Source organism: Gopherus flavomarginatus, chromosome 12 (assembly GCF_025201925.1).
Source record: "Gopherus flavomarginatus isolate rGopFla2 chromosome 12, rGopFla2.mat.asm, whole genome shotgun sequence".
NCBI classification, from domain to species: domain Eukaryota; kingdom Metazoa; phylum Chordata; order Testudines; family Testudinidae; genus Gopherus; species Gopherus flavomarginatus.
Window position 1 is genome coordinate 3,757,281 of NC_066628.1, and position 26,053 is coordinate 3,783,333.

General features: G+C 47.0%; 2 protein-coding genes across 2 annotated transcripts; one reads left to right on the forward strand and one right to left on the reverse strand.

Annotated features, from left to right (window-relative positions):
* Positions 1 to 12,416: 12,416 nt before the first annotated feature.
* Positions 12,417 to 17,753, forward strand: LOC127032336 (killer cell lectin-like receptor subfamily F member 1). The gene is made up of 5 exons (XM_050919552.1): positions 12,417 to 12,520; positions 13,610 to 13,708; positions 14,947 to 15,057; positions 16,839 to 16,993; positions 17,606 to 17,753. Exons 1-5 carry the CDS (start codon positions 12,436 to 12,438, stop codon positions 17,720 to 17,722), a joined length of 567 nt encoding a protein of 188 aa, XP_050775509.1. The 5' UTR covers positions 12,417 to 12,435; the 3' UTR covers positions 17,723 to 17,753.
* Positions 17,754 to 21,350: 3,597 nt separating this feature from the next.
* Positions 21,351 to 24,734, reverse strand: LOC127032347 (C-type lectin domain family 2 member H-like). The gene is made up of 3 exons (XM_050919563.1): positions 24,539 to 24,734; positions 22,257 to 22,360; positions 21,351 to 21,638 (listed from the first exon to the last, which is right to left on the reverse strand). Exons 1-3 carry the CDS (start codon positions 24,692 to 24,694, stop codon positions 21,530 to 21,532), a joined length of 369 nt encoding a protein of 122 aa, XP_050775520.1. The 5' UTR covers positions 24,695 to 24,734; the 3' UTR covers positions 21,351 to 21,529.
* Positions 24,735 to 26,053: the final 1,319 nt, after the last annotated feature.

Here is a 26,053-nt window from a genome sequence, read left to right on the forward strand (position 1 = left end):
GACAAACGTAGCTGGAAATGGCTAATCTGTGTTGCACATTCTAGGTTTGTTTCTAAAGGCACAGCTGGCTGCAGAATCTAAGGACGGGGGAGGGTCCTTCCAGCATGAGGCCAGACACAGAAGACCAGAGAGCCCACACCCCCACAGAGGAGCAATAAGGGAATCATCTCAGCAGGCTAGAGCCAGCCCTGGGGAAGGGTCAGCATCACGGGAGGAGGCTGTGCCCCAAATCCCCACTCTCATCTCTTACCCCCTTCTCATTTCAGAGCCCACTCCATCTCCACCTGTCCGAGGAGCCCCGCCTCAGGGAGAGGGAGACCTCGGCGAGAATGAAAAGGGAGGTAAGTCAGTGTAAATGCAGCCGATGTTAGACCGTGGGTAAAGACGAAACCTGGGCATCAGGACTCCTGGGTTCTGTCCACAGCTCCAGGAAGGGAGTGAGATCTAATGGGTTGGGAGTCGGGGTGAGGGGCTAGGATTCAGGACTCCTGGCTTCTAACCCCAGCTCTAGGAGAAGAGTGGGATCTATTGGGTTCGTGGGTGGGAGTCAAGACTCCTCTTTCTATTCCCAGCGGTAAGAGAAGAGAAAGGTCTAATGGGTTGTGAGCTGGGGGACTGAGATTCAGGACTCCTGGGTTCTATCATAGGCTCTGGGAGGGGAGTGAGATGTAATGGGTTGTGGGTGGAGGAAGATACTCAGGACTCCTGGGTTCCATTCCCAGGTCTCGGAGGGTAGTGGGATCTTTCCTGCCAAAAGTTTTAGTTTTGCCAAATCTGCCTTTTTCCAACAGAAAAATGTTTTGGTGAAAAATTGCAACAGCTCCCAGGAACAGAGTTAAGGTGAAGTTGCTGGGTTAGCATGTACCTTAATTGTATGTATTGGTTTCTAGAGGTTTAAGCTTAGCAGCTCTCCATGTGCTGGAAGGGCATGAGGCAGCACTGGGCAACCCTTAACTCTCCATTAACAACCGTTTTGGGGGAAGTTCATTTGTATTGCAGCAACGCTGAGGAGACCCCCATTATGGCCCAGGACTCCAGTGCGCTAGGTGCTGTGCAAACACAGAACAAAAAGATGGCGCCTGCCCCAGTGAGCTTACAATCTAAGAACCTCTTCGCAACACTCCTCTTTCATTTCAGGGCCTTTGAGTGATGCTGCCAGGATGGCGCTGGTGGTGGCTGGAGTGATTGGACTGCAATTCCTTCTTTTGCTGCTGGCTGCGTATATGACACTCTCTCTGTGTGTATAAAAAAGGGAGCAGCCCAACGGCGCTGAGTGAAACTGAATCCCTGAGTGGCTACAGATCAGGAGACCGAGTCAACAACTCCTTTGCCAAGCTATCCTGTGACAAGGGATACTGGCTCTTTAGGACAGAGGACGGACATTTTGGGGGTCATATTACTTATAAAACCTCTAAGGGTGGTGAAATTTCCATTCTTAGAGGTTTTTAAGGCCCAGTTTGACAAAGTCCTAGCTGGGATGATTTAGCTGGGGTTGGTCCTGCTTTGAGCAGGGGGTTGGACTGGATGACCTTCTGAGGTCTCTTCCAACCATAATCTTCTATGATTCTATGATTCATTCCAGGGATTGAGCTGCAAAGAAATGGAAGAAAAGAGATCCACCCTAGAGAAATGGATCCCAGGATGTAGTGCTCTGGGAGAGAACCTAGGCTATCGTCTGTGCCTAGAATGGGGTGGGGGGCAAAGGCCATCCTCTTCCATCAGGCAGAAGGAATCCTGGGAAAGGTAGTCCCAAAGGCATGCTGGGGTTTGTAGGCCTCCACAGCAGGGAATGCTGGGAACCAGGGTCAGTATATAAAGAGCCACTTCCTTCATAACGAGGGTGGTAGTGGATGTATGTAGTTGTGGTTGTTCAATAGACGTTTGGAATCTGCGAGCTGCTTTGAAAATTTCAGCCTTCCTCCTGTGGGGTGTTGAGTTAACTGCCCATATGTGGGCATCTGATGCTGTTAAGTGCTTATTCTTGTTTGACTGCACGTCTAATTGTTAGGGCACTTATGGCTTTTTCTCTTTGTTTTTATACTTTAATTTATATCCAAATAAATATTCCTTTACAACAGTCCAGGCTCCTGTTGACTCCTGCCATTAATCTACAATTGGAGGGAGAATAACCATGATCTGAGGGCTTCAATCACACAGACATAGGTCAGGGGTTTGTTACCAGGAGTGGGTGGGTGAGAATCTGTGGCCTGCATTGTGCAGGAGGTCAGACTAGATGATCATAATGGTCCCTTCTGACCTTAAAGTCTATGAGTCTATAATGTAGACATTCCAAAGGGAAATGAGGGACATGCAGGTACCTCCCTCTTTTCAAGGTCCAGCTATTTGCCATTTATCCACATACCTTGCCCTTCACTCAAGCCAGGAACCGAAGGCTGCAACCTCATCAGGCCAAAGTTCTGATAATCAGGCCATTTGCTGTCTTTTATGCACCCACTGGAAGGGAATATAGGAACAGCATGATCTAGTGGGTAGGGGCATTGGCATGCACCTCAGGAAGCTGTAGGTTCTAGTCCTGACTCCTAACTGTCTAAGGCCTACTCATTCTTTCCCCTGTTTCCCAGCACCCTCAGGAAGGAAATCCAGTAGCTAGGGCATGGGATTGGTAATCAAGTCGCATATGTTCTATTCCCAGCTCTGACAGGATGCAGCCAAGGTGTGTGACCTTGGGCACAGTGCTTCTCTGCTCTGGGCCTCTGTTTCTCCTAGCCTTGACTCTTGTCAATGGTAAGCTTTTGGGGCAGGGACTGTCTCTCACTGTGTGTCTGTGCAGCATCCAGCACTATGGGGCCCTGATCTCAGCTGGGGCAGGGACTGTCTCTCACTGTGTGTCTGTGCAGCGCCTGGCACAACGGGGCCCTGATCTCAGCTGGGGCAGGGACTGTCTCTCCCTGTTTGTCTATGCAGCGCCCAGCACAACGGGGCCCTGATCTCAGCTGGGGCAGGGACTGTCTCTCCCTGTGTGTCTATGCAGCGCCCGGCACAACGGGGCCCTGATCTCAGCTGGGGCAGGGACTGTCTCCCTGTGTGTCTATGCAGCGTCCAGCACAACAAGGCCCTGATCTCAGCTGGGGCAGGGCCTGCCTCTCGCTGTGTGTCTGTGCAGCGCCCGGCACAACAGGGCCCTGATCTCAGCTGGGGCAGGGACTGTCTCTCCCTGTGTGTCTGTGCAGCGCCTGGCACTATGGGGCCCTGATCTCAGCTTCCATGTGCTACTGTAATACACATAATAATGAAGCCATCTGTATCATGCATCAGTCTCTGGAAGATCAATTTCACACGGAGAACGTTTCTGTTGCTCATCGGCAATGCAGACACAGGGGGTCTTGACTGACTAAAACATGAATTTTAAAAATATTTGCTACTTTGAAACCAGAAAATGTTCAATTAAAAAAAACCCTGATGGAAATCATTCAAAAAAAACCCCAAAATGATGAAATGCTGAAAAATTGCCCTTTTTAAGCACTAACTTGGCTCAGACTGCTACGCAATGGAAAGCCAATATCCTCAGTGCAGGTGCAGCCCTGAATTGGGTCTTACTTTGTTAGCTGATGTTTTCCCACAAGCAGAACGGTGCAGGGTGAAGGGGTCTCACAGATGCTGCCTCTGGGATGAGAACCTGCCCAAGGCTGGGAGGCAGGGAAAAATGAGTGGGAGAGAGCTGCTGTCTAGGGCTTTTCATCTGTAGATCGCAAGGCGCTTTACAGGAGGCCAGTATCATTATCCTCATTTGTCAGATGGGGAAACTGAGGCACGAGGCGGGTACATTGACTTGCCCAAGGTCACCCAGCGGACCCATGACAGAGCTGGGAATAGAGCCCAGGTCTCCGGATCCAAAGGCTCGTGGTATTGGAGCTCACTGGAAGCACATGCTGCCGTCCCGCTCAGCTGCTGGGGGAGGGGCCATGACAGGAGGGGGCGTGGCCAGAGTACTCTGCACTCCAGGCTGTGAAGTTGCTATTAGTTACAGCACCCCTGAGGGTGCTCTAACTTATCCTGGGGTATGCTCCAGCCCCCAGAGCAGCCCAGAGGTGCAAGGACAGCTAAGACCAGCACAAGCAGCTTGCATCTCTCTTATTCTTAGATAGCCGGAGGCCGGTTTGGTCCCTTTCACAGCCCAGGGCCGTCCTCACTTGCACCCCTTCTGGGGCATCCCTGGGGAGGAGCAAAATCACCACAGCCCCTTCCACTTCCAGCCTTCTCTGCTCCAGCCACCCATCCCTGCTGTACCCCATGGCCATGCCCCCTACTAGCCCTACCCTCCTCCAGCCCTTAAGCCTGCTCCTCCAAATCCCCCATAGGCATGTCCTTCCCTCTTCCATCCTGCTCCACTCTCTGTGCTGGGGAATTCCTCGGAGGTCTGGGCTTACTAGTGGACCAGTACAGCTGATGCCTAGATGTTGCAGAGCAACAGGGAGCCCATTCCTATAGAGGGATGGGGGCCAGTCTATATCCCACAGCAGGAGCACGTGGGGAGGGAATACAGGGGAACACTGCCCCACACTCCAGCTGCTGGCTGAGAGATGCAGGACCTGGGGACTCATTGCTGAAGACACCCCGGGGGAATAGAATCGGCTGGGGGCGAGGATGCTGCATGCTCCTGTGACACAGAGCAGTGCTTCTCAAGGACCAAGGACCGGTCCGTGGACCGGTGCCAGTCCCCGAGATCTCCCTGACACAGTTTAGGAAGGCAGCAAGCTGGTGCCTGGTATCAAAAAGTTAGAGAACCACTGATGGAGCCTCCCTTTCAGAGCAGGGTTTGTGGGGAGGAGGTGGGAGGGGCTGTGATGACACATTGCATCAGCCATTGGGCAGCTGGGAACATGCCACTGGCTAAAAAGAAATTGACTAGTCCAGAGTCACACCCTTCTGCAGCTCAGAGGGGATGATGCTCTCTCTACACCTCCAAACGGGGCAAGCTGGGGCTTGTACACTCTGATCTGGCCAAGAGGAGTCTCAGCCGGTTTATTTTTCAGCGTGTAGAGGATTATTGGGGAATTGTTGATCCGCCAGCCAGGTGAGTATTTGCACCAGCAATGAGCCAGATCCCCAGCTGGTGCAGACAGACCCAAGTGGGGCTATACCTGATTGACACGGCAGCTGGGGATCTGCACCTGCTGACTCTCCCGGAGCTGGGGAGATGGAATTTTTATGACGCCACTGAATGTTCTGTGTATATGAAGAGGACAATGGGAGGGGGGAAATGTACGTTAAACCCGCCCTGATGCTACATCTCAGATTCTAGACCCAATGGGAAGCGGGAAGGAGGCCAGGCTGGTGCCTCTGCCTGGAATTGGCACCGTGAGTCTGACCCAGCGACACCCAGCCGGAGAAGCACTGAAGATGCTGGGACCAGGCTGCAGGGAGCCATAGAGATAACATCCATCTCCTTCCTTTCCGCATCCCACGTTCTCTATTTACCATTCCTCTTAGGGGCCCCATTTCAAACTGGGGTCGGGAAGGGCGGCCTTGCAGTGAGGGCACTGGCCTGGGGACCTGGGTTCAAATACCACCTGTGCCAGCAACTCCCTGGGTGACCTTGGGCAAAGTAACTTAAGCGCTGCATGGCCCAGGTCTTCCCCCTCCCTGCTAGGAAATAATCCTGCCTTTGTCTGTCTGTGCCAGGGTGTCCAGAGGACCTGCTTTTATAGGGACAGTCCTGATATCTGGGGCTTTGTCTTATAAAAGTGCCTATTAACCCCCATCCCCGTCCCGAGTTTTCACACTTGCTATCTGGTCACCCTAATCTATGCCCCAGTCCTCCAAACAATTATGCCGTTTACACTAGCTAGAGATCTGGCCCCATGGATTACTATGGAGCAATGGCTGATTAACACCAGCTAGCAGGCCTCTTGAAATCATGGTTCGGCAATCACGGATGTTAGGGGTCTTAGTCTGTAAACTCTTCGGGTCCAGCTATACAAACCCTTGCCCAATGGGGCCCCAGCCCTAGCTGCAACATCATAATATAAATAATAATGAATGGGCAACTGCACTGCTGCTCCGTCATGTCAGCACGCAAAGGGTTACATTTCTGGGCTGCCTTCCAAGAAGTTTTCCGATTTAAATCCGCCTCCTGCTGCATTATGGGAACCAATTGTCTCTTTCAAGCCAAAAGAGGATCTAGTTGGGGGCCTACCAGGGGCATGGCTAAGGTAGGGTTTCTGAGGTCCTGGCGCCGCTGTGTGGACACTTGGGGTCACTGATTGAAAAGGCTTTTCTAAACCAAAGGGCCCTGATCTCAGCAGGGGCTTCTACACACAGGTGTTAGGCAGATAATAATGCCCTGTATCGCTAAACCGATGGCCTGTTTCTATGGGGAGTTTGTCTCCTGGCCGGTGCAGTGAAGCCTACGTTCATCACAATGTGCACCAAAAGGCAAAGTAAAGGAAAAGCTCGGGTAATGAGCAAATCCACTTCACGACCTGATGTAGCAGGACAGAACCAGCATCTCAGTCAAATCAAGCTGTGGCCGTAGTGACAATTCTGCTGATCACCCAGAAACGCTTCACCCTTTTTCATGCTGACCCCTAGTCCACCGGACTGAGGTTGTGCTGGGCACGGATGGACTGTACTTGCCAACAAGTTAGCCCCGTCCACACAGAATTCTGACCATTAGCAGGAACCGGAGAAGACTGGCAGATTCTGTGCTAGATGCTCTTCACATACCAGGGTGACTCTTCTGACTGCAGTCCATCACTGGCGATTTTTAAATCAAGACTGGATGTTTTTCTAAAATGCTCTAGTCAAACAGGAATTAGGTCCTGCAGCCTGAGAGATGCAGGACATCAGACTAGATGATCCTGGTAGCCCACTCTGGCCTGCTAATCTATGAATCTATAACATTTTAGATACTCAGCGTTGCCAGTTCATGAATTAATTGTGCAATATTTGGTGTGTTTCTTAAAACCCCAACTCCTGGAGTCATATTACTCCTCAAAAATCTCAACTCTCATTTGAAAAAAGAAAGTAATTTTCTGGCCCTTATGATTGAACAGAAAAGCTTGAAGATGAAACCCCTAAAAGTTCCAACACCAGAAGGCAAATAAACAGACCTAAACGTTATTGTTTTTTAAGTCTCCCCCTCTCAGTGCCTGCTAGTTCCCACAAAAGTTATGAGCTTGATGCGAGAATACTGCTGGTGCGCTCGGACACCTGCCTGTCATGCTGACCAATAGTGTCGCATTGTTTCCTCGTGCTCCTGTCTGTCTGTCTGTATCCCTCAGTTGTCGTTTGTCTTATACTCTTTGGGGCAGGGACCATCTTTTGATCTGTGTTTGTGCAGCGCCTAACACAACTGGCCCTCTTCCATGACTGGGGGGATGTGTACACAGCAAACAAAAAAGAGCAGCGCCAGTGAGTCACAGAGCCCAGATCAACTGACTCATGCATGCATTACTGGCTAAAAATAGCCGTGCAAGCCTTTGGGATCAGGAAAGAATTTGGGCTCTGAGACCCCTGGTTGTCACAGCCTGAGCCCAAACATACACACTGCTATTTTTAGCCCCAGGATTGGAGCACCGTGAAGCAGGGCTCTGAGACTTACAGCCATGGGTCTTTTTTTGCAGTGTAGAAAACACTCTGGGGCTCCTAGGTGCTTGTCATGGTATAATTCCCCACTCTGAACCTTAGCGTCCAAAAGATGGGGTACCAGCATGAATTCCTCTAAGCTCAATTACCAGCTTAGTACTTGTAGCGCTGCCACCAGCCAGGAATTCCAGTGCCTGGTACACTCTGGTCCCCCCAAAACCTGGCCCGGGGACCCCCAAGACCCAGACCCTCTGGATCTTAACACAAGGAAAGTAAACCCTTTCCCTCACCATTGCCTCTCCCAGGCTTCCCCTCCCTGGGTTACCCTGGAAGATCACTGTGATTCAAACTCCTTGAATCTTAAAACAGAGAGGAAAATTCACCTTCCCCCTCCTCCTTCTCTCTCCCCCTCCCAGACTCTCCCTGAGAGAGAAAGTAATCCTAACACAGAGAGAAAATAACCTTTCTCTCCCCCTTCCCTCCTTTCCCCCACCAATTCCCTGGTGGATCCAGACCCCGTCCCCTGGGGTCTCACCAGAATAAAAAAAACAATAAGGTTCTTAAACAAGAAAAGCTTTTAATTAAAGAAAGAAAAAAACAGTAAAAATTATCTTTGTGAATTTAAGATGGAATATGTTACAGGGTCTTTCAGCTATAGACACTGGGAATACCCTCCCAGCCTAAGTATACAAGTGCAAATTAAAATCCTTTCAGCCAAATACACATTTGAACTCCTTCCAGCCAAATACACATTTGCAAATAAAGAAAACAAACATAAGCCTAACTCGCTTTATCTACCTAGTACTTACTATTCTGAGCGCATAAGAGCCTGTATCAGAGAGATTGAAGGGAAACCTGGTTGCACGTCTGGTCACTCTCAGAACCCAGAGAGAACAACAACCAAACACTAACAGCACACACAAAAACCTCCCTTCCTCAAGATTTGAAAGTATCCTGTCCCCTGATTGGTGCTCTGATCAGGTGACAGCCAGGCTCACTGATCTTGTCAACCCTTTCCAGGCAAAAAAGACATGAAGTACTCCTGTTCTATTAACCCTTAACTATCTGTTTGTGACAGTGCTACCATAACACACCTAATGTACAGTATCCAACACAACGGGGGTGTGATCCATGACTGGGGCTTCTAGAGGCTACCATAATAGACCTAATAATGTGCCATTGCATGATGCGGGTCCTGATTCATGACTAGGGCTCCTAGGTGCTACGGGACAATAGATAATTAATAATATCTGGGACAAAGGCGCCGACTTTGTGATTTTCTGGGGGGTGCTCAACCCCCGCTCCACCCCAGGCCAAGCCCCCTACTGCACCCTCTCCCCCAAACCTCACCTCCACCCTGCTTCTTCCTGCCCCGCCCCACCTTTCCTGCCCTCTTCTGCCCCCTCCACCGAGCACTTCCTGCACACCATGGAACAGCTGATCATCAGCAGGCGGAGGCACTGGGGAGGCCCTGACCTGCAGGGCTGCCGATGAGTGCTGAGCACCCACTATTTTTTCCCATGGGTGCTCCAGCCCCGAAGCACCCACGGATTCGGTGTCTATGATCCAGGAGGTCATAAAGGTTCCCTCTGGGCCTTGAAATCTACAAATCTATTAAATCATTCTCTGGAACACCCCAGGACAGCAGCAGACTATGCCAGATCCAGGAGGCCCTCCTATTCCAGGAGCATTCAATTCATTCACAAACACATCTTAAAGCCTAAAGCTCAGACTCCTCTGTGCCTCACCGATAAAGCTCGATTCAGTCTTCCAGGAAGCCAAAGCTGTTTCTGGTCCTGATCTTCAAGGTGCTCCGCGGCCTGGGCCCAGGATCTCCAAATGGGTCTACACCTCTAGGGTGAAAACCCTGGGGCATAACTCTGGTCTTCCGGCCCAATCAGACTCTAAAATAAGGGGAAAGCTCATTCATTCAGGAGACAGAATTGTCTCCAGACTGCTGTGAATTCTCCCAGGAACAAAGGATCTTCCCAAACCGCCCCACCTTCTGCTCTAAGGGCAAGGAGCACTTTGAGCAGCCTTCTCTAAATTAAATACATGACCCCAGTGCACCCAGTTTTCCCCCTGGGGATAGGTTGAGAGAACAAATGTGTGACGGAAGTTAGTCATGTTGCTTAATGCATGACTGGAAGGTGCTCAGATGCTATCATGATGAGCATGGTATAAGAGCCTATATGGAATAGAACAGAATCTCTAGTCCCACGTATTGCTGAAACCCATGGTCCCCTCACGCCTCCAGATGCATGTGAACTGGCAGATTTTGTTTTAAGCAGGAGGGATTTATTTTTAGAGCAGCTCTGAATTTTCTGTCTTTAGGCCTGTTTGTCTGATGGAAAATCTGCACTGCAGAAGCCGCAGAGAAAATGAAATGCTGCCCTGACCAGCAATTGAGTTCATTGTTTCTTTTCCTGTGTGATCTCAAGCCACTGTGGTTCTGCCTCCTTGCAAAAAGTGTCAAAAAAGTGCTCTGGTTTCAGAAAGACTTTGCAAAGGGCCCCCTGCACTCTGCATACTCTTGATAAATAGAACCATTGTGGTAAAGGCCAAGGAAGTTGTTGTGAGAGAGAAATCTACATAGGGCCTCAGAATGGGACAATGAGTGAGAACAAGGGGTGGGAGGGCTTCATCGGAGGAGATGTGAGAGATAACTGGAGGACCCACGGGGATTATTAAGACCTAGAAACTACAGGCCCAAGTTTAAGGCTCCAGTTTCCGGAGTCATGTGATTACAGCAGAATCTCAGCCTTCATTTAAAAAAAAAAGTAGATCTCTAACTCACACGGTTGGGAAGAAAAGCTTGAAAAGTTGACCTGAGTGATGTCCACAAAAGCCTGAGATAATTGCTCTGAGAGGAACTGCCCCATGTGTAACCAATGCTGCCATGTCTGCCTGAACCTGCAGAGAGCCTGAGACAATTGGTCTGAAAGGAGGGGGATCTGCACCAAGTTTAACACTGCCTTAGTCTTCAAAAAAGCCTCTGCTAATCGCTCTGAATGGGGGAAGTGCCTCCAGTGTAACCGATGCAGGGATACCTGTCTGAGTTTCCAAAGAGCCTGAGTCAATCGCTCTCAAGGAGGAACTGCCCTGATTTAACCAATGCAGTGACTTAGTGAAATAAACAGGTGCTGTGGAAACAGATTGCAGGCTTTGGCTATTTTTCACCTGTGCCTTTTCACTGATGAGGCTGGGGTTACGTTTATTTTTTTAAAATCAGCCTTATAATCGTCCTGCATCTGAAAGAGCTGAGATCTCCAGCCTCATATTCATATGTCCATAGGACTATATCACCTGGGCCAGATTCTCAGCCCTCTATTTGGCCCCTTCTTGCCACTGCAACAGCGCAAAGGGTCCATCAAGTTGCCCTGACCGTGCAGCTGAGAATACCTTGGCATGGGGGAGCCAGTGGCTGGCATAGAGGAAGAACGGGCTAGCAATGAAGTTGTTCGTGTAGAACTTCAGCAACCAGTGTTCAAATCCCTGCTCTAACATCTGTGTCCTGTGTAACCTTGGGTGAGTCACTTAGCCTCTCTGTGTCTTCGTTCCCAATCTGTAAAATAGAGATAACGGCATCATCCTACATCACAGGGGTGTTATGAAGAGAAATACAATAGAGATTGTGAGATACTCATAAAATACCATAGGCAGAGTGGGCATAGATGTCTCTATTCCCTTTGGCACAGAGGATGATAGAGGGGCTGTGGAGATGTGGCCACAGAGCTGCTGCATTCTGGTGATTCCCAGCTGATATAATGGCTCCTTGGATCCCATTCATTGCCTGGTTTGAGGCTTTACCAGAACATAAGAATGGCCATATTGGATCAGACCAAAGGTCCACCTAGCCCAGTTTCCTGTCTTCCGACAGTGGCCAATGCCAAGTGCCCCAGACGGAATGAACAGAACAGGTCATCATCAAGTGATCCATCCCCTGTCGCTCATTCCCAGCTTCTGGAAAACAGAGGCTAGGGACACCATTCCTGTCCATCCTGGCTAATAGCCAATGATGGACCTATCTTCCATGAATTTATCTAGTTCTTTTTTGAACCCTGTTATAGTCTTGGCCTTCACAACATCCTCTGGCAAAGAGTTCCACAGGTTAACTGTGCATTGTGTGAAGAAATACTTCCTTTTGTATGTTTGTTTTAAACCTGATGCCTATTAATACCATTGGGTGACCCCTGGTTCCTGCACTAGAGAAATGCCCTGATTTCAGGCATGCCTGTAGCTGGCCCAGTGCAAACCACTCGGGAAGGCAGGCTCTGAGGACACAAAGTATGAAGGTAGCCTGTTGCTGTTCTTGCCCCACTACCTAAGGTCTAGAGCTTTTTGGAAACAATAACTGCTTTTCACAGAAGATTTTTTTAAAAATATTTTTTCCAGAAAAAAAGTTTAAAAAAAAGTTAAAGTTTTTGTACCATCCCCACTTTCTCTGCTTTCTCCCCCTCTCTTTTCCCTCCTATTCCAGAGGCAAAAAGGGTAAAAAGGTAAAATAAGAGAGAGAAAGGGGAGGGAAAAAAGCAGAAAAACACTTTTTTTGGTCAAATAACTGCAAATGTTTTCAAAGAAATGAACATTTCCCATGAAGATTTGCAACTAGGGAAAAACAAGCCATTTTCTGTTCAAAAAAGTTTTTGAATGAAAAACAGCAGCACTGAGTACATCCATCACCAGAGCGCCACTCAGCTGGACCTGAGAATGGGGCCAAATATTTCCACTTACGCATCTAAATTTCCTGTGTGGTCTCACAGTCCCGAGAAGCTGCCAGGACTTTGCGTAAAGGCTGCTGCTGGTCAGTTTCACTCTTGTGGGCACATTTTTGACCTCATTTTGGTCTTTTTGCTTGACGATAAAGTTCTGTTGCATTTGGGGAGGATGGAGGACGACGAGGGTTACACTGTATTGAACCTCCGACCAACGAAGGGAAACTCAGCCAGTCCGTCTCCAGATGGGAGCCAAGGTATTAACAAAGAATATCGTTAGTTTGAGACATACCGCCTTTGAGATTGGGGTTTTTAAGCCAGAGGTTTCAAGGAGGGGATGAGCAGAAAGCATTTTCCCTGGGTATGAGGCCGTGTGGTCTAGTGGGTAGGCGATCTGGGTTCTAATCCTGGTTCTGAGACCTTGGGCATCTCTTCTTCCTTTACCACCATTTGTCTGTCTTGTCTATTTATTTTATAAGCTCTTTGGGGCAGAGATGGTCTCTTACCAAGAATGTATACAGTGTGCAGCACAATTAGGGCCCCAATTTCAGTCGGAACCTCTTGGTGTAATTATATTACTAACATAACATACAGCTGTTAGTGATGACGGAGTTTAGTGTCACTGGCTGTGTGGACAATACTCTGGAGTAGAGAGAGGCCCAGTCTGAAAAATTGGTACTTGAATCTGGACTCTGGTATTGCTGGTGCTAGATGTGCAGTTATTATACTGGTCTGAGGGCTTCCACTTCTCAGACAGGTTAGGTTTGCAGAGTTCCAGTATTTCCCGCTGAAGTAATTTTGCAGACCATTGTTTAAAACATCAGTTTAAATTACAGTCTCGCCACCAGCCACTGGACCTGACAATAGTATTTCTTCTTCTTCTTATTGTGTCTTTGTTTTACAATAGTGCCGAGAGAGGCCATCCATGATCAGGACCTTTATGCGCTCGGACATATAACCAGAAACAGTCTCTCCCCTAAAGAATTTACAGCCTAAAGAGAGGATTCTTTTCCCTCTCCAGATGGGGAGAAATGAGACATAGGAGATTCTACCCGATTCCAATCCCACGCTCATCACCGCAGTATCTGAGATTGAGCGAAGTTGCCCAGAGTGAGACAAGGAATCAGTGGCCCTGGCCCAGCAAGGAATTAAACTCCAATCCACAGTGTTTTAACCACAAGCCCAGGCATCCTCTGGCAACGCGCTGATTGGCTGCAGGGGGAATTTTGGAACTAAGATTCAGGGCTGATAACATTTGCTTCTGCCCTAGCGTCTTTCCGATTCAGAGCCCTTTGCTGGAGTGAATAAACTAATGATGATGTTTCACTAAATCTTTCATCCTCCAGAGGTTCCTCCGAGTCCCCGTTGTTACGGAATCGCTCTAGCAGCTTTGGGGGCCTGGTGTATCATTCTGACGTTAGCAGGGATTGCACTAGGCACCTGGGGTAAGTGTCCGGGGTCCCAACCATTTTTTAAAATCTATCAAATGCAGTCTGTTTTAGATAGATTTCTAGAGTGCTATCACCTTCGCTAAGTAACAGTCTAACTAGATTTGGCAGATTTCAATTGATTTTTATAATTTTGAGGGATAATATCAATGTTTATTTCTAAGTATTTTAAAATTTTTTTCTCAAGTTAAAATTTCACAGTTGTGAAAAATTATGGTATTAAGCTTTTCGTATTTGTATCTATTTAAATGTTCACAGTTGTGGGAAATTATAGGGTGGCAGGACAACAGTGGGATCAGTCAATAATTATTTAATGACAGCAGACATTGTGATTCTAAAAGTTAAAGCTTTATAACAGTTCACACAGAAATTGTTAGTATCACATGTCAAAATATACAAGTAAAATTAGATTATTATCCATAAATAGTTTTTCATTAGTTTGTGTGTATTTGGTGAAGTCAAAGTTTACCGATAAAAGTAAAATACTTCCAAGCCTATGTACTACAATTTTTTCTCTAACTCAATTAATTGTACTGGGCGTTGCACAGACACACAGTGAGACAGTCCCTGCCCCAGCTGAGATCAGGGCCCCGTTGTGCTGAGCGCTACACAGACACCTAGCGAGAGACAGTCCCTGCCCCAGCTGAGATCAGGGCCCCAGGCTCTGCACAGACAAACGCAGAAAAACAGTCCCTGCCCCGAACAATTCACCATCTCGATAGACAAGATAAACAACGGAAGGCTCTGTACTCCCACATCACAGGTGGTAAACTGAGGCACAGGTGGCACACAAAGATGCAGTGACCTGCCCACAGTCACAGACTGAGTCTGGGGCAGAACTGGGAATTGAAGCCACAGCTCCATCCATGACCTTAACCACAAGAACCACCCTACCTCTGTCAAACACTCATCAACTTCATTGGAAATGTCGCCTGAATATGAGCCGCAAACCACCCTTCCTTTCTTTTTGTCCCACCAGCTTTATCCTCTCCAAATATCCAAAAGGAAAACCCAGGACACTAGCCCTTGACAGTTTCAATTTGAAATGTAGGCTGGAGCTAGCAATCATCCAAGGCAGGAGAACCATAGATTCCCCCCCACTAAAATATTTAACGTCTGGTCTTTTCCCTCTGCCTTTCTGCCTAACTGAGCCCGATCCACATTGTCTGATGCTTTATTACAGTCAGACACTGTCAGGCAATTTCCTAACCCCAGCTCTGCTGGATGCTGTTAAGTTTTCCAGGGTCATGAAGGCTGTCTTGGAGCAGCAGGGAACGCATCCCTTGAGGAGCTGGTGTCTCACTTGAGGCAGCGTCTGTGTGAGTCAGCACCCGGCAGCGCTGCAGGTAACTTCACCTCCTTCGGACATTGGGTTGCTATGCCCATTTCACATCACCGGGAAGAAATGTCTGCACATCAGGGTCATCAGTGGGGTTTGAACCCCAGGTCCCATAGCACAGACTTCTACTGGGTGAGCTAAAGGAGTAACTCCAATAGCTGGCAGTAGTAGAAAGTTAGGATCAGACCTATTTAACATATTCATTCATGATCTGGAAAAAAAGGTAAACAGTGAGGAGGCAAAATTAGCAAATGGTACAAAACTACTAAAGATAGTTAGGACCCAGGCAGACTGCAAAGAGCTACATAAGGATCTCTCAGAACTGTGTGACTGGGCAACAAAATGGCAGATGAAATTCAATGTTGGTAAATGCAAAGTAATGCCCATTGGGAAACATAATACCAACTATACATACAAAATGATGGGGTCTAAATTAGCTGCTACCACTCAAGAAAGAGATCTTGGAGTCATGGATAGTTCTCTGAAAACATCCACTCAATGTGCAGCGGCAGTCAAAAAAGCAAACAGAATGCTGGGAATAATTAAGAAAGGGATAGATAATAGGATAGAAAATATCACCTTGCTTCTATATAAATCCATGGTACGCCCACATCTTGAATATTGCGTGCAGTTCTGGTCACCCCATCTCAAAAAATATATATTGGAATTGGAAAAGGTTCACAAAAGGGCAACAAAAATTATTATGAGTATCAGTATGGAACAGATTCCGTATGAGGAGAGATTAATAAGACTGGGACTTTTCAGCTTGGAAAAGAGACGACTAAGAGGAGATATGATTGAGGTCTATAAAATCATGACTGGTGTAGAGAAAGTAGATAAAAAAGTGTACCAGGGGTCACCCAATGAAATTAATAGGCAGCAGGTTTAAAACAAACAAACATAAGGAAGTATTTCTTCACACAATGTACAGTAAACCTGTGGAACTCCTTGTCAGAGGATGTTTTGAAGGCCAAGACTATAACAGGGTTCAAAAAAGAACTAGATAAATTCATAGAGGATAAGTCCATCAATGGCTATTAACCAGGATGGGCAGGGATGGTGTCCCAAGCCTCTGTTTTCCAGAAGCTGGGAATGAGCGACAAGGGATGGATCACTTGATGATAACCTGTTCTGTTCATTTCCTCTGCGGCACCTGGCATTGGCCACTGTCGGAAGACAGGAGACTGGGCTAGGTGGATCTTTGGTCTGATCCAATATGGCCATTCTTATGTTTTTATGTTAAAGTTATTCTCCTTTCTGTGGACTAGCTACTGGAGGGGGATGTGGCACACACTTTGCTAGCATAAAGTAACTGGTTTCCACTGGGAGCTTCAAAGTTCAAACCAACTCCTTGGAATACTTCTGTTGACGTTTGGCTGCGTCTAGATTTGGTGCCTACCCTGACTGGAGAGGTGGAAAGGTGGCATGTCCAGCAGAAATACGACATAGGCCCATAATTATATCTTCCTCCACCAGCCCCCGTCATTTCTGTTTGGTGCGGCCTTACTGTTAAGGGTAATAACACATTCTTGGGGCCAGTTTTGTGGGTCAGCTGAGACATCTAGTGGTCACTCAGGGTATTTCTCAGTCTTTACTCACATTTTTCCAGTTTTTAGCTAGGTCCTGACCAGAAGCCACCTGCTATCCCAGCCCTGCATTCTCCCCCTCCTCCAACTCTGCCAATGCCCTTCAGTCCCAAACTGCAGAACCCTGCTCTCCCAGCCTGAGCTTCCCCCCTAGAATCCTCAATTCCGCTGATAAAGTCCCTGCTTTTCTGTCTCTTTCCAGATGGTTCCGGGTGCAAAGTCTGCCCCCGGGACTGGCTGCCCCACAAGGACAAATGCTATTGGGTCTCTAAAGAGAGTAAGTTCTGGAGCGAGAGCTTTAAAGACTGTGAAATGAGGACGTCTCAGATGCTGGTGATCCAGGACAGGGAGGAGATGGTAAAGAAACAAAGTTGGGGGTTTAACTTTGCCTGGGGAGGTTTTGTTTATGGTTTACTGGGGATGTTGCTAACACAGCGGATGAGGGTGAATTTCAGAGGTGGAATATTTGGTTTAACAAGCTGGGCTAGACTGTTCCATGTCGCCAAAGATCCTCAATGGAAAATTCCATGCACCTCATCCCCTGCTGGTTTAAATCTGTGTCTCTCCACTGCAGGCAGTACAGACAGCCCTACCGAGGAAGGGGCTTGTAGGGTAAGTGGGAGGGACAGAGGTTGTGGTCTTGCTCCAGGCTGTTGGTCTCAAGAACCATAGGAAAATTTCACTGACTCTTCCCCCCTACATGCTCCTGCTTCCACTCTCAGGAGTGAGTATGGCCTTCTGGCCTATCCTTGTGCCTTCCTCTATAAGAGGGCTCAGCAATGGGGATTTGTCAGAGTTATAGTGGTGTGGATTCCAGCATATGATGCTGTGTAAAAGTCACTGCTCCACCACTACATCTTTCCAGTCCCATGGGGCTCTCAACAAGATGGGGTTCCCATGGGTCATGAGGAGAACACAAGAAACCAGAGAATTATATTCACCCTGATGCATCTGTTTCACACTTTGTAGGAGTTCATACAGAACATTACTCAAGGGACAAACCTTGTTTGGATTGGACTCACCATTAAATCGCCAGAGAAGAAATGGACCTGGGTGAACACTGCCCCATTAGATCAAAGTCTGTGAGTGTTTCTAAGTGGTTACTGGTTTACATGAGGTAGAAAAGTTGTAGCTGTGTCTGTCCCAGGACGTGAGAGAGAGAAGGTGAGTGAGGTAATATCTTTTACTGGCCCAATCTCTGTTGGTGAAAGGTCTTCCTCATCCTCAAGAATTAGCAATTGCTAAACTCGTTCCTTCTTATGCCTCTACTTCCCCTTCATGGATGCAGGAGGAATGCAACAGAGCTAGGCAAAAACTTTCTGCCAAAAAAATAGAGATTCAGTGGCACTGAAATGTTCTGCAAATTCATGTAGGCTCCACTGAATTGTTCATTTCAGAAAATCAATCGATTGATCCATCAATCAAAGCGTTCTATGCAGACATTTTCAAAACACTGGGAGATGGTAAATAATGAAGAGGAGAGGTCACTGATTCAGAGCGATCTAGTTCGCTTGTTAAACTGGGTGCAAGCAAACAATATGCGTTTTAGTACGGCTAAATGTAAATGTATACATCTAGGAACAAAGAACGCAGGCCCTACTTACAGGATGCGGGATTCTATCCTGGGAAGCAGGGACTCTGACAAAGATTTGGGGGTTGTGGTGAATAATCAGCTGAATATGAGCGTCACACTGTGGCTAAAAAGTTAAAGCGATGATGGGATGCATAAACAGGGGAATCTCAAGTAGGAGTTGAGAGGTTGTTTTACCTCTGGATTTGGCACTGCGCAACAGTGGCTGGAATCCTGTGTCCCGTTCTGGTGGCCACAATTCAAGCAGGATGTTGATAAATTGGAGAGGGTGCAGGGAAGAGCCACGAGAATGATTAAATGATTTGAATACCTGCCTTATAGTGCTAGACTCAAAGAGCTCAATTAATTTAGCTTAATAAAGAGACGGTTAAGGGGTGACTTGATTACTGTCTATACATATCTACATGGGGAACAAATATTTAATAATCGGATCTTCAATCTAAAAGAGAGAGGTATAACATGATCCTGTGGTTTGAAGCTGAACCTAGACACTTTCAGACTGAAAATAAGGTGTAAATTTTTCACAGTGAGAGTGATTAACCATTGGAACAATTCACCAAGGTCTTGGTGGATTCTCCATCACTGGCAAGTTTTAAATGAAGATTGGATGCTTTCCTAAAAAAATCTGCTCTAGGTAGGAATTATTTTGGGGCAGGTCTCGGGCCTGTGTTATACTGGAGGTCAGACTAAATGATTACAATGGTACTTTCTGCCCGTGGAATCTATGAAAACAAAATATCAATTTTTCAGTTTGAAATCACTTTTCATTTAAAAATTCTCTTTATGTTTTTAAAATTGAAAAAATGTCTTAAAATGGTCAAAATCGAAACAGAACATGTTTAGTTGGATCCCAAATGACGTTTTTAAAATTTTATTTTATGAGTCGCCAAAAATCTCAACAAGTTTTGGTTTCGGTCCAGCAAGAAACAAATTTTTTGTGTGTGGACTAAATTGCCAACAAACCGGAAAATCATTATTCACCCAGCGCCAATTGCAAGCCACATTTGGAGCCATAATCTTGATGCGATCAGTTGTAAGATATTTAGTGACTGAACATGGCGATATTCTGAACAAAACAAACCCCTGATTCTATCGCTTCACACTGACTCCACGTACATTTTAGACTTCAGAGTGACAAACAGGTGACGCTCCTGAAATCTTCTTATATCAATAGTAATAAATCACATTTTAAATCATAGATCTTTTGCAGGTTCCCAGTAACTGGCTCTGCTGAAGGAAACAACTGTGGGATGATCAGAAGGAATCGGATTAATTCTGAATCTTGCAACACCGAATTCAAGTGGGTTTGTCAGATGGGAGCCATCCTGCTATAACCCTGGTTGGAAAAAATGAAAGCTTTGTATTTTAGTATATGGGCAGTGATGAGTTTTATGACTTGGAGTTGTACATTTTAAGCCCATGGCTTGATCACCATGTGGTTTTGAAAAAGGAGGAGAAAAAATATTTCCAAATATAAGTGGATGAAATTGTTTGGGGCTTTCTTCTAGAGGGAGGCTGGTCTTGTGGGGTGGGATTCAGGAGATCTGGGATGATCCTTTGTGACCTTCTTAACAGTGAGAGTGATTAACCATTGGAACAACGACCAAAGGAAGTGTTGGATTCTCCATCTCTTGATGCCTTGATGGGCTGCCCTTCTGGAAGATGTATGTTGGCCAAACACAAGTTATGCTTTAATCAAACACAAGTAGCTTAATGGCTTGTATTATGTAGGAGATCAGACTAGATAATCTAAGGGTCTATGAAACTATCTTCTAAAGCACCTAAGTCATCCTGGAGTAACAGTAACCAAACTGTGGCATTCGCAGTCCGCGAGACATCCTGACATTTCAGAATTTCCTTTTGTCCAGAATTGGAATGCAAAGTAAAAATTTCCTGTGAAACAAAAAAAATTGTTTGGGGAATATCAAGAGAGCCTTCTTAAAGTGCTTCACTTTGTCTTTTAGACTATAAACGTCAAAACAAAGTGCTTCTATAATGTTTCATTGAAAATTTTGATGAAATTAATCTGTTCCAGCAAAACATTTTAAATTTTGTCAAATCAGCATTTTCTGGGGGGACGCTCCAGCGAGTAGCAGACTGAGAGGGACCTCAGGGAAAGTCAATGCTCTGTAACAGAACAAGGAAGCACCTAAAGGTAGCCCAAAGGGGACTGAAAACTGAGCCAAGAAGGTGGGCTAAAGAGGAGCCCAAAAGGAAAAGAAGAACCTTTTGTTGGCTTGAACTTTTGTTACCCAGGAAGGGGTTAAATTTGTGTAGTGACTTCACTGCAAGACGGAGTGAAATCGCCAACACAGATCCCTGTGCAGAAGGCCAAGAAGACTTGCCTCAGAGGTGGAAACTGACTCTAAGGCAGGGTTCACCTGCAGAGACATGCTCTACAGAAGGGGGCATGATGGGGCAGTCATGCCCTGTGATAGCCTGTTTCTTAAAGCCCCAGCTCCTGGACTCATGTGATTATAGGATGAACTCAGCTTGAATTAAACAACAGCAAGTCTCTAGCCCAGTGGAGGGCAACCTGCAGCCCACAGGCCGCATGTCACCCATCAAGCTATGAGACATTTTGTTGACATTGACCATCTGCAGGCACCGCTCCCTGCACCGCTGCTTCCCAGGGCTCCCATTGGCCAGGAACAGAGAACCGCAGCCACTAGCAGCTGCAGGGGGAGGTGCCTGCAGATGATCAACATCAGCAAAACGTCTCACGGCCCGCCAGCAGATTACTCTGACGGGTCACAGCTACCCACCACTACTCTAACCCCTGTGACTGTGACATAACACTTGAAAACAGGGCCCCCTGAAGTCTCAAAACCCAGAAGTCAAATAAAAAGGACCTCCTTTTTTTATTTTTTAATAAAGTCTCATGTTTTTTAAATCACACACATGATTTTCAGGACTGTTTTGACTCCTGATTTGTGAACACTTGGGATTGAGAAAGGGATGGAAGAACAACATGGATGTTCACAAAGGGCAGCAGCTGTGCCCTGTAGAATTTTTATCACTGGAGATGCTGTACAAAATCGAGAACCCAGCTTGACTCTCAGATCCCAGAGGCGAGCTTGTGGTGCTGGCAGCTAATGGGGGGGGGTGAGGGAGGGGAGGAAACCCCTGTAGCATCTGTTTATCTGTAAAATGAGCCCATGTGATCTGGAGACACCAAGGGATGATAAATCAGTACTCCTAAAATGTAGGTTTTTTGCTCTCGGTTTTCAGAGTCCAACTGTGATTTAAGTCCTTCATTTCTGGCATCTCCCCTGCATGTCCGCGTACTTTCCCTTCATCTATTACGCATACGGTTTGTTGCAGATCCAGCTTCTCACGGTGTAGCACCTTGAAGAGCTGACAGCAGTCTCCGTCAGAAATGCGCAGTTTGCATCTCCTCTGACTTCAAATCTGGAAAGAACAGCAAGATGTGGCTTGTAAGCACCCCTCATGGCCCTGCCTCAGTTTCCCTCCGAGGTTCCTGGAAATCAGCCACTCAGCACAAAAGTCTTTAAAACCGTATCACCCTCTTCTTGGGGTCTAATGTATTGAACATAGTCCGGCTCCCAAAGTCAGCCTCCTTTCGCCCACCCCTCTAGGTTCAGGGTTTCCACAGCGCTGCTACCTGGTACAGTGTGGTTCAGGTCGGCCTCTCTAGCCTGCACACACACTTCCCTTTAGATCAGAGTTTCACGAACCTCCTTCCAGGGACCAGATGCTGGCTGAGTGCTTTTTCCAGCAGCTCAGCCTCTGATTCACCCAAAGCCTCACCCTTATCGCCTGATTGGGTCACATGACCTCCATTTCCCCCACCCAGGAGAGTTGACTGCGTCACAGGTAGGGCTGAGACCCATGTCCCCTTAAAGGGCCAGCCACCCAGCGATTTGGTCAAAGCATTATTCTATGACGCAGGCCCCGATCTCTCACACAGCCCGTGGCAAAGCCAGGCATGGAAACCAGACCTCCTGAGTTCCAGTTTTAACCACAGCCCAGCCTGACTCAGCGTTCCAGATTAACAAAGAAACTCACAGGTTGCTGAATTTGGTGCCATTTGCCCATTTCCAGTGATGATTGGAGCCCCTCCGGAGACCAATCCATGGATCTGTGGTGCCTTTATATCGCAGCACGAAGTCCTTACGGTGATAAAGAAGCAAAGAGGAAGCTCATTATGTACAATGGCCTTCAGTGACTGCACACAGCATGATTCCACCCGACCCTTGTAGAAGACTATAGTTCCATCACTCTATCTAGGCCCATTCCTGAGCATAACGTGGTTTGGTTTTGTGGGAAATGTCACAATGTCGCAAAGATCCGACCTTCCTTCAGTCGCTCATTTTATTCAAAAGCGGTGTTGCAGGCTCTTCAGCCATGTCACCAGATGGACAAAAGTAACCCAGCGCACCATGCTCTCAAACTCTCCAGCAACACGCAAAGGGGACTGTTTCCTGACCCTAGCTGGTGCCACATCCGGGGCCACCCCAGAGATCTGTGGGTTCGCAGGACTGAACAAGATCTAGGAACTTCACCACACAACACCTGGTGCGACGCCAGCTACCACAAGCACTCAGACTGGTGCAACGGTCCTTAGTACACTGTATGTTTGATTATGATGACGATTCTGAATGTACGTCTACATTTTAGAGCAGGGAAAAATGGAAGTTCCATCTGGTGGGAAATTCTGAATTTTAGTTTTCTCCTGAATCAGGAGAAAAAGTTGAAAGTTCGAAATTTTTCATGGAATGAAATACTGCATTTTGGGAAAATCTGAATGTTTCATTTCAGCCTCATCAAACTGATAATTTTCCATCAAAAACTCTAAATTGACAAATTCTAGCAAAATATTTCGATGACCCAGCATTTCCCAACTGTTCCATTTGACAATTTGTGACCTGCTCTAATATATTTCTACAATGCACCATGGATGTGCTTTGGTGCTTTGCGAAAGTAATTAGTCATTAGTGTTGATCCTGAGGAGCTATTTGGATTATAAAATCTTTGCAGCAGAGATTGTCTCTCGCTGTGTGTCTGTGCAGCGCCTTGCACGACGGGGCCATGATCTCTGCGGTAGCCTCTAGATGCTAATAAATAATAACAGAGCTTTTCAGTAAAAAAATAAACCCCTTGGGATCAACTTGCAACAGGAAGCCAAAATGCTTTTTGTGGGGAATAAGTGGCCATGACTCCCATGCAGGGATGGAGTTCCTCTTAAGAGCTCTTCGTGGCAGATACTTTTTTCTGCTCTGCAGCCCTTGCACTGTTTAGCTACTGCCCAGCAAGGGAAGGAAGCGGCTGTGTAGATCATTTGCACATGCACATGGGAGAGGAGCCTGGTTTGTTTACGGGGCTAAGGAAGGATCTGACTGGTCACTATAAATACGTCAGGGGATAAAACACCCCAGAAGGAGAAAAAGCTAGTGACGCTCAAAGGGAATGTTGGCAGAAGAACAAATAGGGACAAACTGGCCATGAATAAATTCAGGCTGGAAATTAGAAGTTGCTACCCATCAAGGGGGGAGGTTGTGGAACAGCTGACCAATAGCAGAAGGAGGGGGGCAAACACCCTAACTAGTTTGAAGATGGACTTTGAGAAGTTCATTAACAAATGGGGTTGCCTGCAATAGCAGGTACTGGACTCAGTGACCCTGCCTGTCTTATGTCCCTATAAAGAGAGACAGTTGCGGCCCCAAGAGCTCACAGACAAGACAGACACCAGTGAAGATTATTAACCCCATTTTACAGAGGGGGAACTGAGGCCCCAGAGAGATCAAGATTTTCAAACGTAACCAGTAATTTTTGGGTGCCCATCGTGAGAAGCCTTAAAGGGCTCTGATTTTTAGAGGGCGGGAGCTCAGCAATTTCTCAAAATCAGGCCCCCTGAAGTCATCTGGTATTAGGCACCCAAAAAATTACCCATCACTTTAGAAAATCTTAGCAATAGAATTATAATGGGAACTGCCTTTCAACTTACACTCAGCCATGATGACACAGTTGCTAGTTTTGAATCTAGCTGCTGAAATTTCCATGCTATTTGGCTTCTTTACCACTACAGGGACCAGAAGCTGTTATGAGCTTCAGGGCTGGAACCCTGGAACGAGTCAGTCACTAGCATTCTAAACCCGGAACCCCGGACTGGGACAGTCACAAGCATTCCAAACCTAGAACCCTGGAATGAGTCAGCCACTAGCATTCCAAACCTGGAACGAGTCAGTCACCAGCATTCCAAACCTGGAACCCCGAAATGAGTCAATCACTAGCATTGCAATCCTAGTCTACTGAGATTGCCATAAAGAACAAATCAGTTTCTTCCTTACCAGGTCCTGCCGGGTGCCAATCACAGCCAGGGAGGCACTGAGGGCAGAGCAGTGGCTCTGGCTGTTGTTCCAGTTCCCTTCAGCCTCTGAGAAATAGTAACATTTCCCTCGGTATCCGATCCAGCCATCCACACACGAGGGGGTGGAACGGTTCATTGGACATGAGGCAGCGTTGAAGAGTGGGCATGACTGCTGGGTTTTAACTCTCATCACTGGAAAGGAGAAAGAAAGAAACTGATTCTCTCCTGCCTCACTTCTCTGTGTCACAGGGGCACGAATCAAAAGAAGACCCCTCAGATTTAGACTCTTCAGTGTCTGGTTGCTGACTGGAGGGCAACTGATAGGAAAGATCAGAAGTGATATCATCTCTGTGCTTGGTTTACCCGTCTTTAAATGGGAGATGATAACTGGAGCCAGCTGGGAAATTTTTAACAAAATGCGTTTTCAATTGGAAAATGCCAATTTGTCAAAACTGAAACTTTTCACCGAAACAGATCGGTTTTGTTGGGAAGGTTTCCTGGGTCCAGGGAGGGATTATGGATTAAAACAAGACACAGAGACGCTCCAGAGTAGCCAATTGGTTAGGGCACTTTCACGGGCTTGCTGGCCTCTTTAAGGAGAGTCTAGGCCCAAGCTACCGGTAAGGAGCTAAATTAAGGGGAATGAACCTATCTAGGCAGTTAATGGAATAACAAGCACGTAGGCCTGATAAAAAGCCATCGAGGGCTCTGCTGAGGGGGAAGAACTCCAGAGACTCCAAGCCAGGATTGGGAAATACAAATCCCAAAGACGAGGGCTGTGCAACCCCTGAGCCCAAGGGGAGAGACTTTATTTCAAGTTTCTTTGGATGTAATAAAGTAGAACCGCAGCCGGGAAATTTTGCCTCATACCTTTTTGGACTGTGCGGAGTTCTCAAGAGGCCCTGAGAGACAGGAAACCGAGACAAGGTCCCTGCAAGGCCACACCTTACTTCTACGGGTACTGATCTGGGAGGTGGGAAACGTGTGTTCAAGTCTTTGCTGAGAATCAGGCAGACCTGGAAGTTGAACCTGGCTCCCTACCCATCAGGTTATTGAGTTGGTCTCTGACTGAGGAGGAGAAAAATTCTAAACACTCAACATTTCTCTTGGAAATTCAGTTTTGTCTGCAGGCCAGCTCTACTCATGAGGCAAATGGGGATAATAATGCTGCTCTAACCCAAAGGGGTGGGGGGATGCTGTTACGATGAGGGCTAGACAGGGGGAAGCTGGGAAGACAAGATGCAGGTTTGTAACAGCCCCATGCAGAGAACAAATACCGAGCTAAGCAAAAGGCTGTTTACTCACCTATCAAATAAATGAGAAGTGCAGCTTCAACTACAATTCTATTCCAGCGTCTAAGAAATCTGATACATGCAGATTTGCCCTCTGGAAGAGAAAATGCCATTAGTATCCAAATATCTAACAGAGTTAGCCATGCATCAGACTTGCCCGAAACAAACTCCTTTAGTTTGCAGTTACAGTTGCCGTACAACAT

What these genes read in the sequence shown, in the direction of transcription:
- LOC127032347 (XM_050919563.1), bottom strand. Translation starts at nt 24,694, where the DNA reads ATGAACCGTTCCACCCCCTCGTGTGTGGATGGCTGGATCGGATACCGA. An exon ending in TTGGCACCCGGCAGGACCTG is followed by an intron (nt 22,361 to 24,538) that starts GTAAGGAAGAAA and finishes TATCACCGTAAG; the next exon opens with GACTTCGTGCTGCGATATAA. An exon ending in GGCACCAAATTCAGCAACCT is followed by an intron (nt 21,639 to 22,256) that starts GTGAGTTTCTTT and finishes TGTTCTTTCCAG; the next exon opens with ATTTGAAGTCAGAGGAGATG.
- LOC127032336 (XM_050919552.1), top strand. Translation starts at nt 12,436, where the DNA reads ATGGAGGACGACGAGGGTTACACTGTATTGAACCTCCGACCAACGAAG. An exon ending in GTCTCCAGATGGGAGCCAAG is followed by an intron (nt 12,521 to 13,609) that starts GTATTAACAAAG and finishes TTCATCCTCCAG; the next exon opens with AGGTTCCTCCGAGTCCCCGT. An exon ending in TCCAGGACAGGGAGGAGATG is followed by an intron (nt 16,994 to 17,605) that starts GTAAAGAAACAA and finishes CACACTTTGTAG; the next exon opens with GAGTTCATACAGAACATTAC.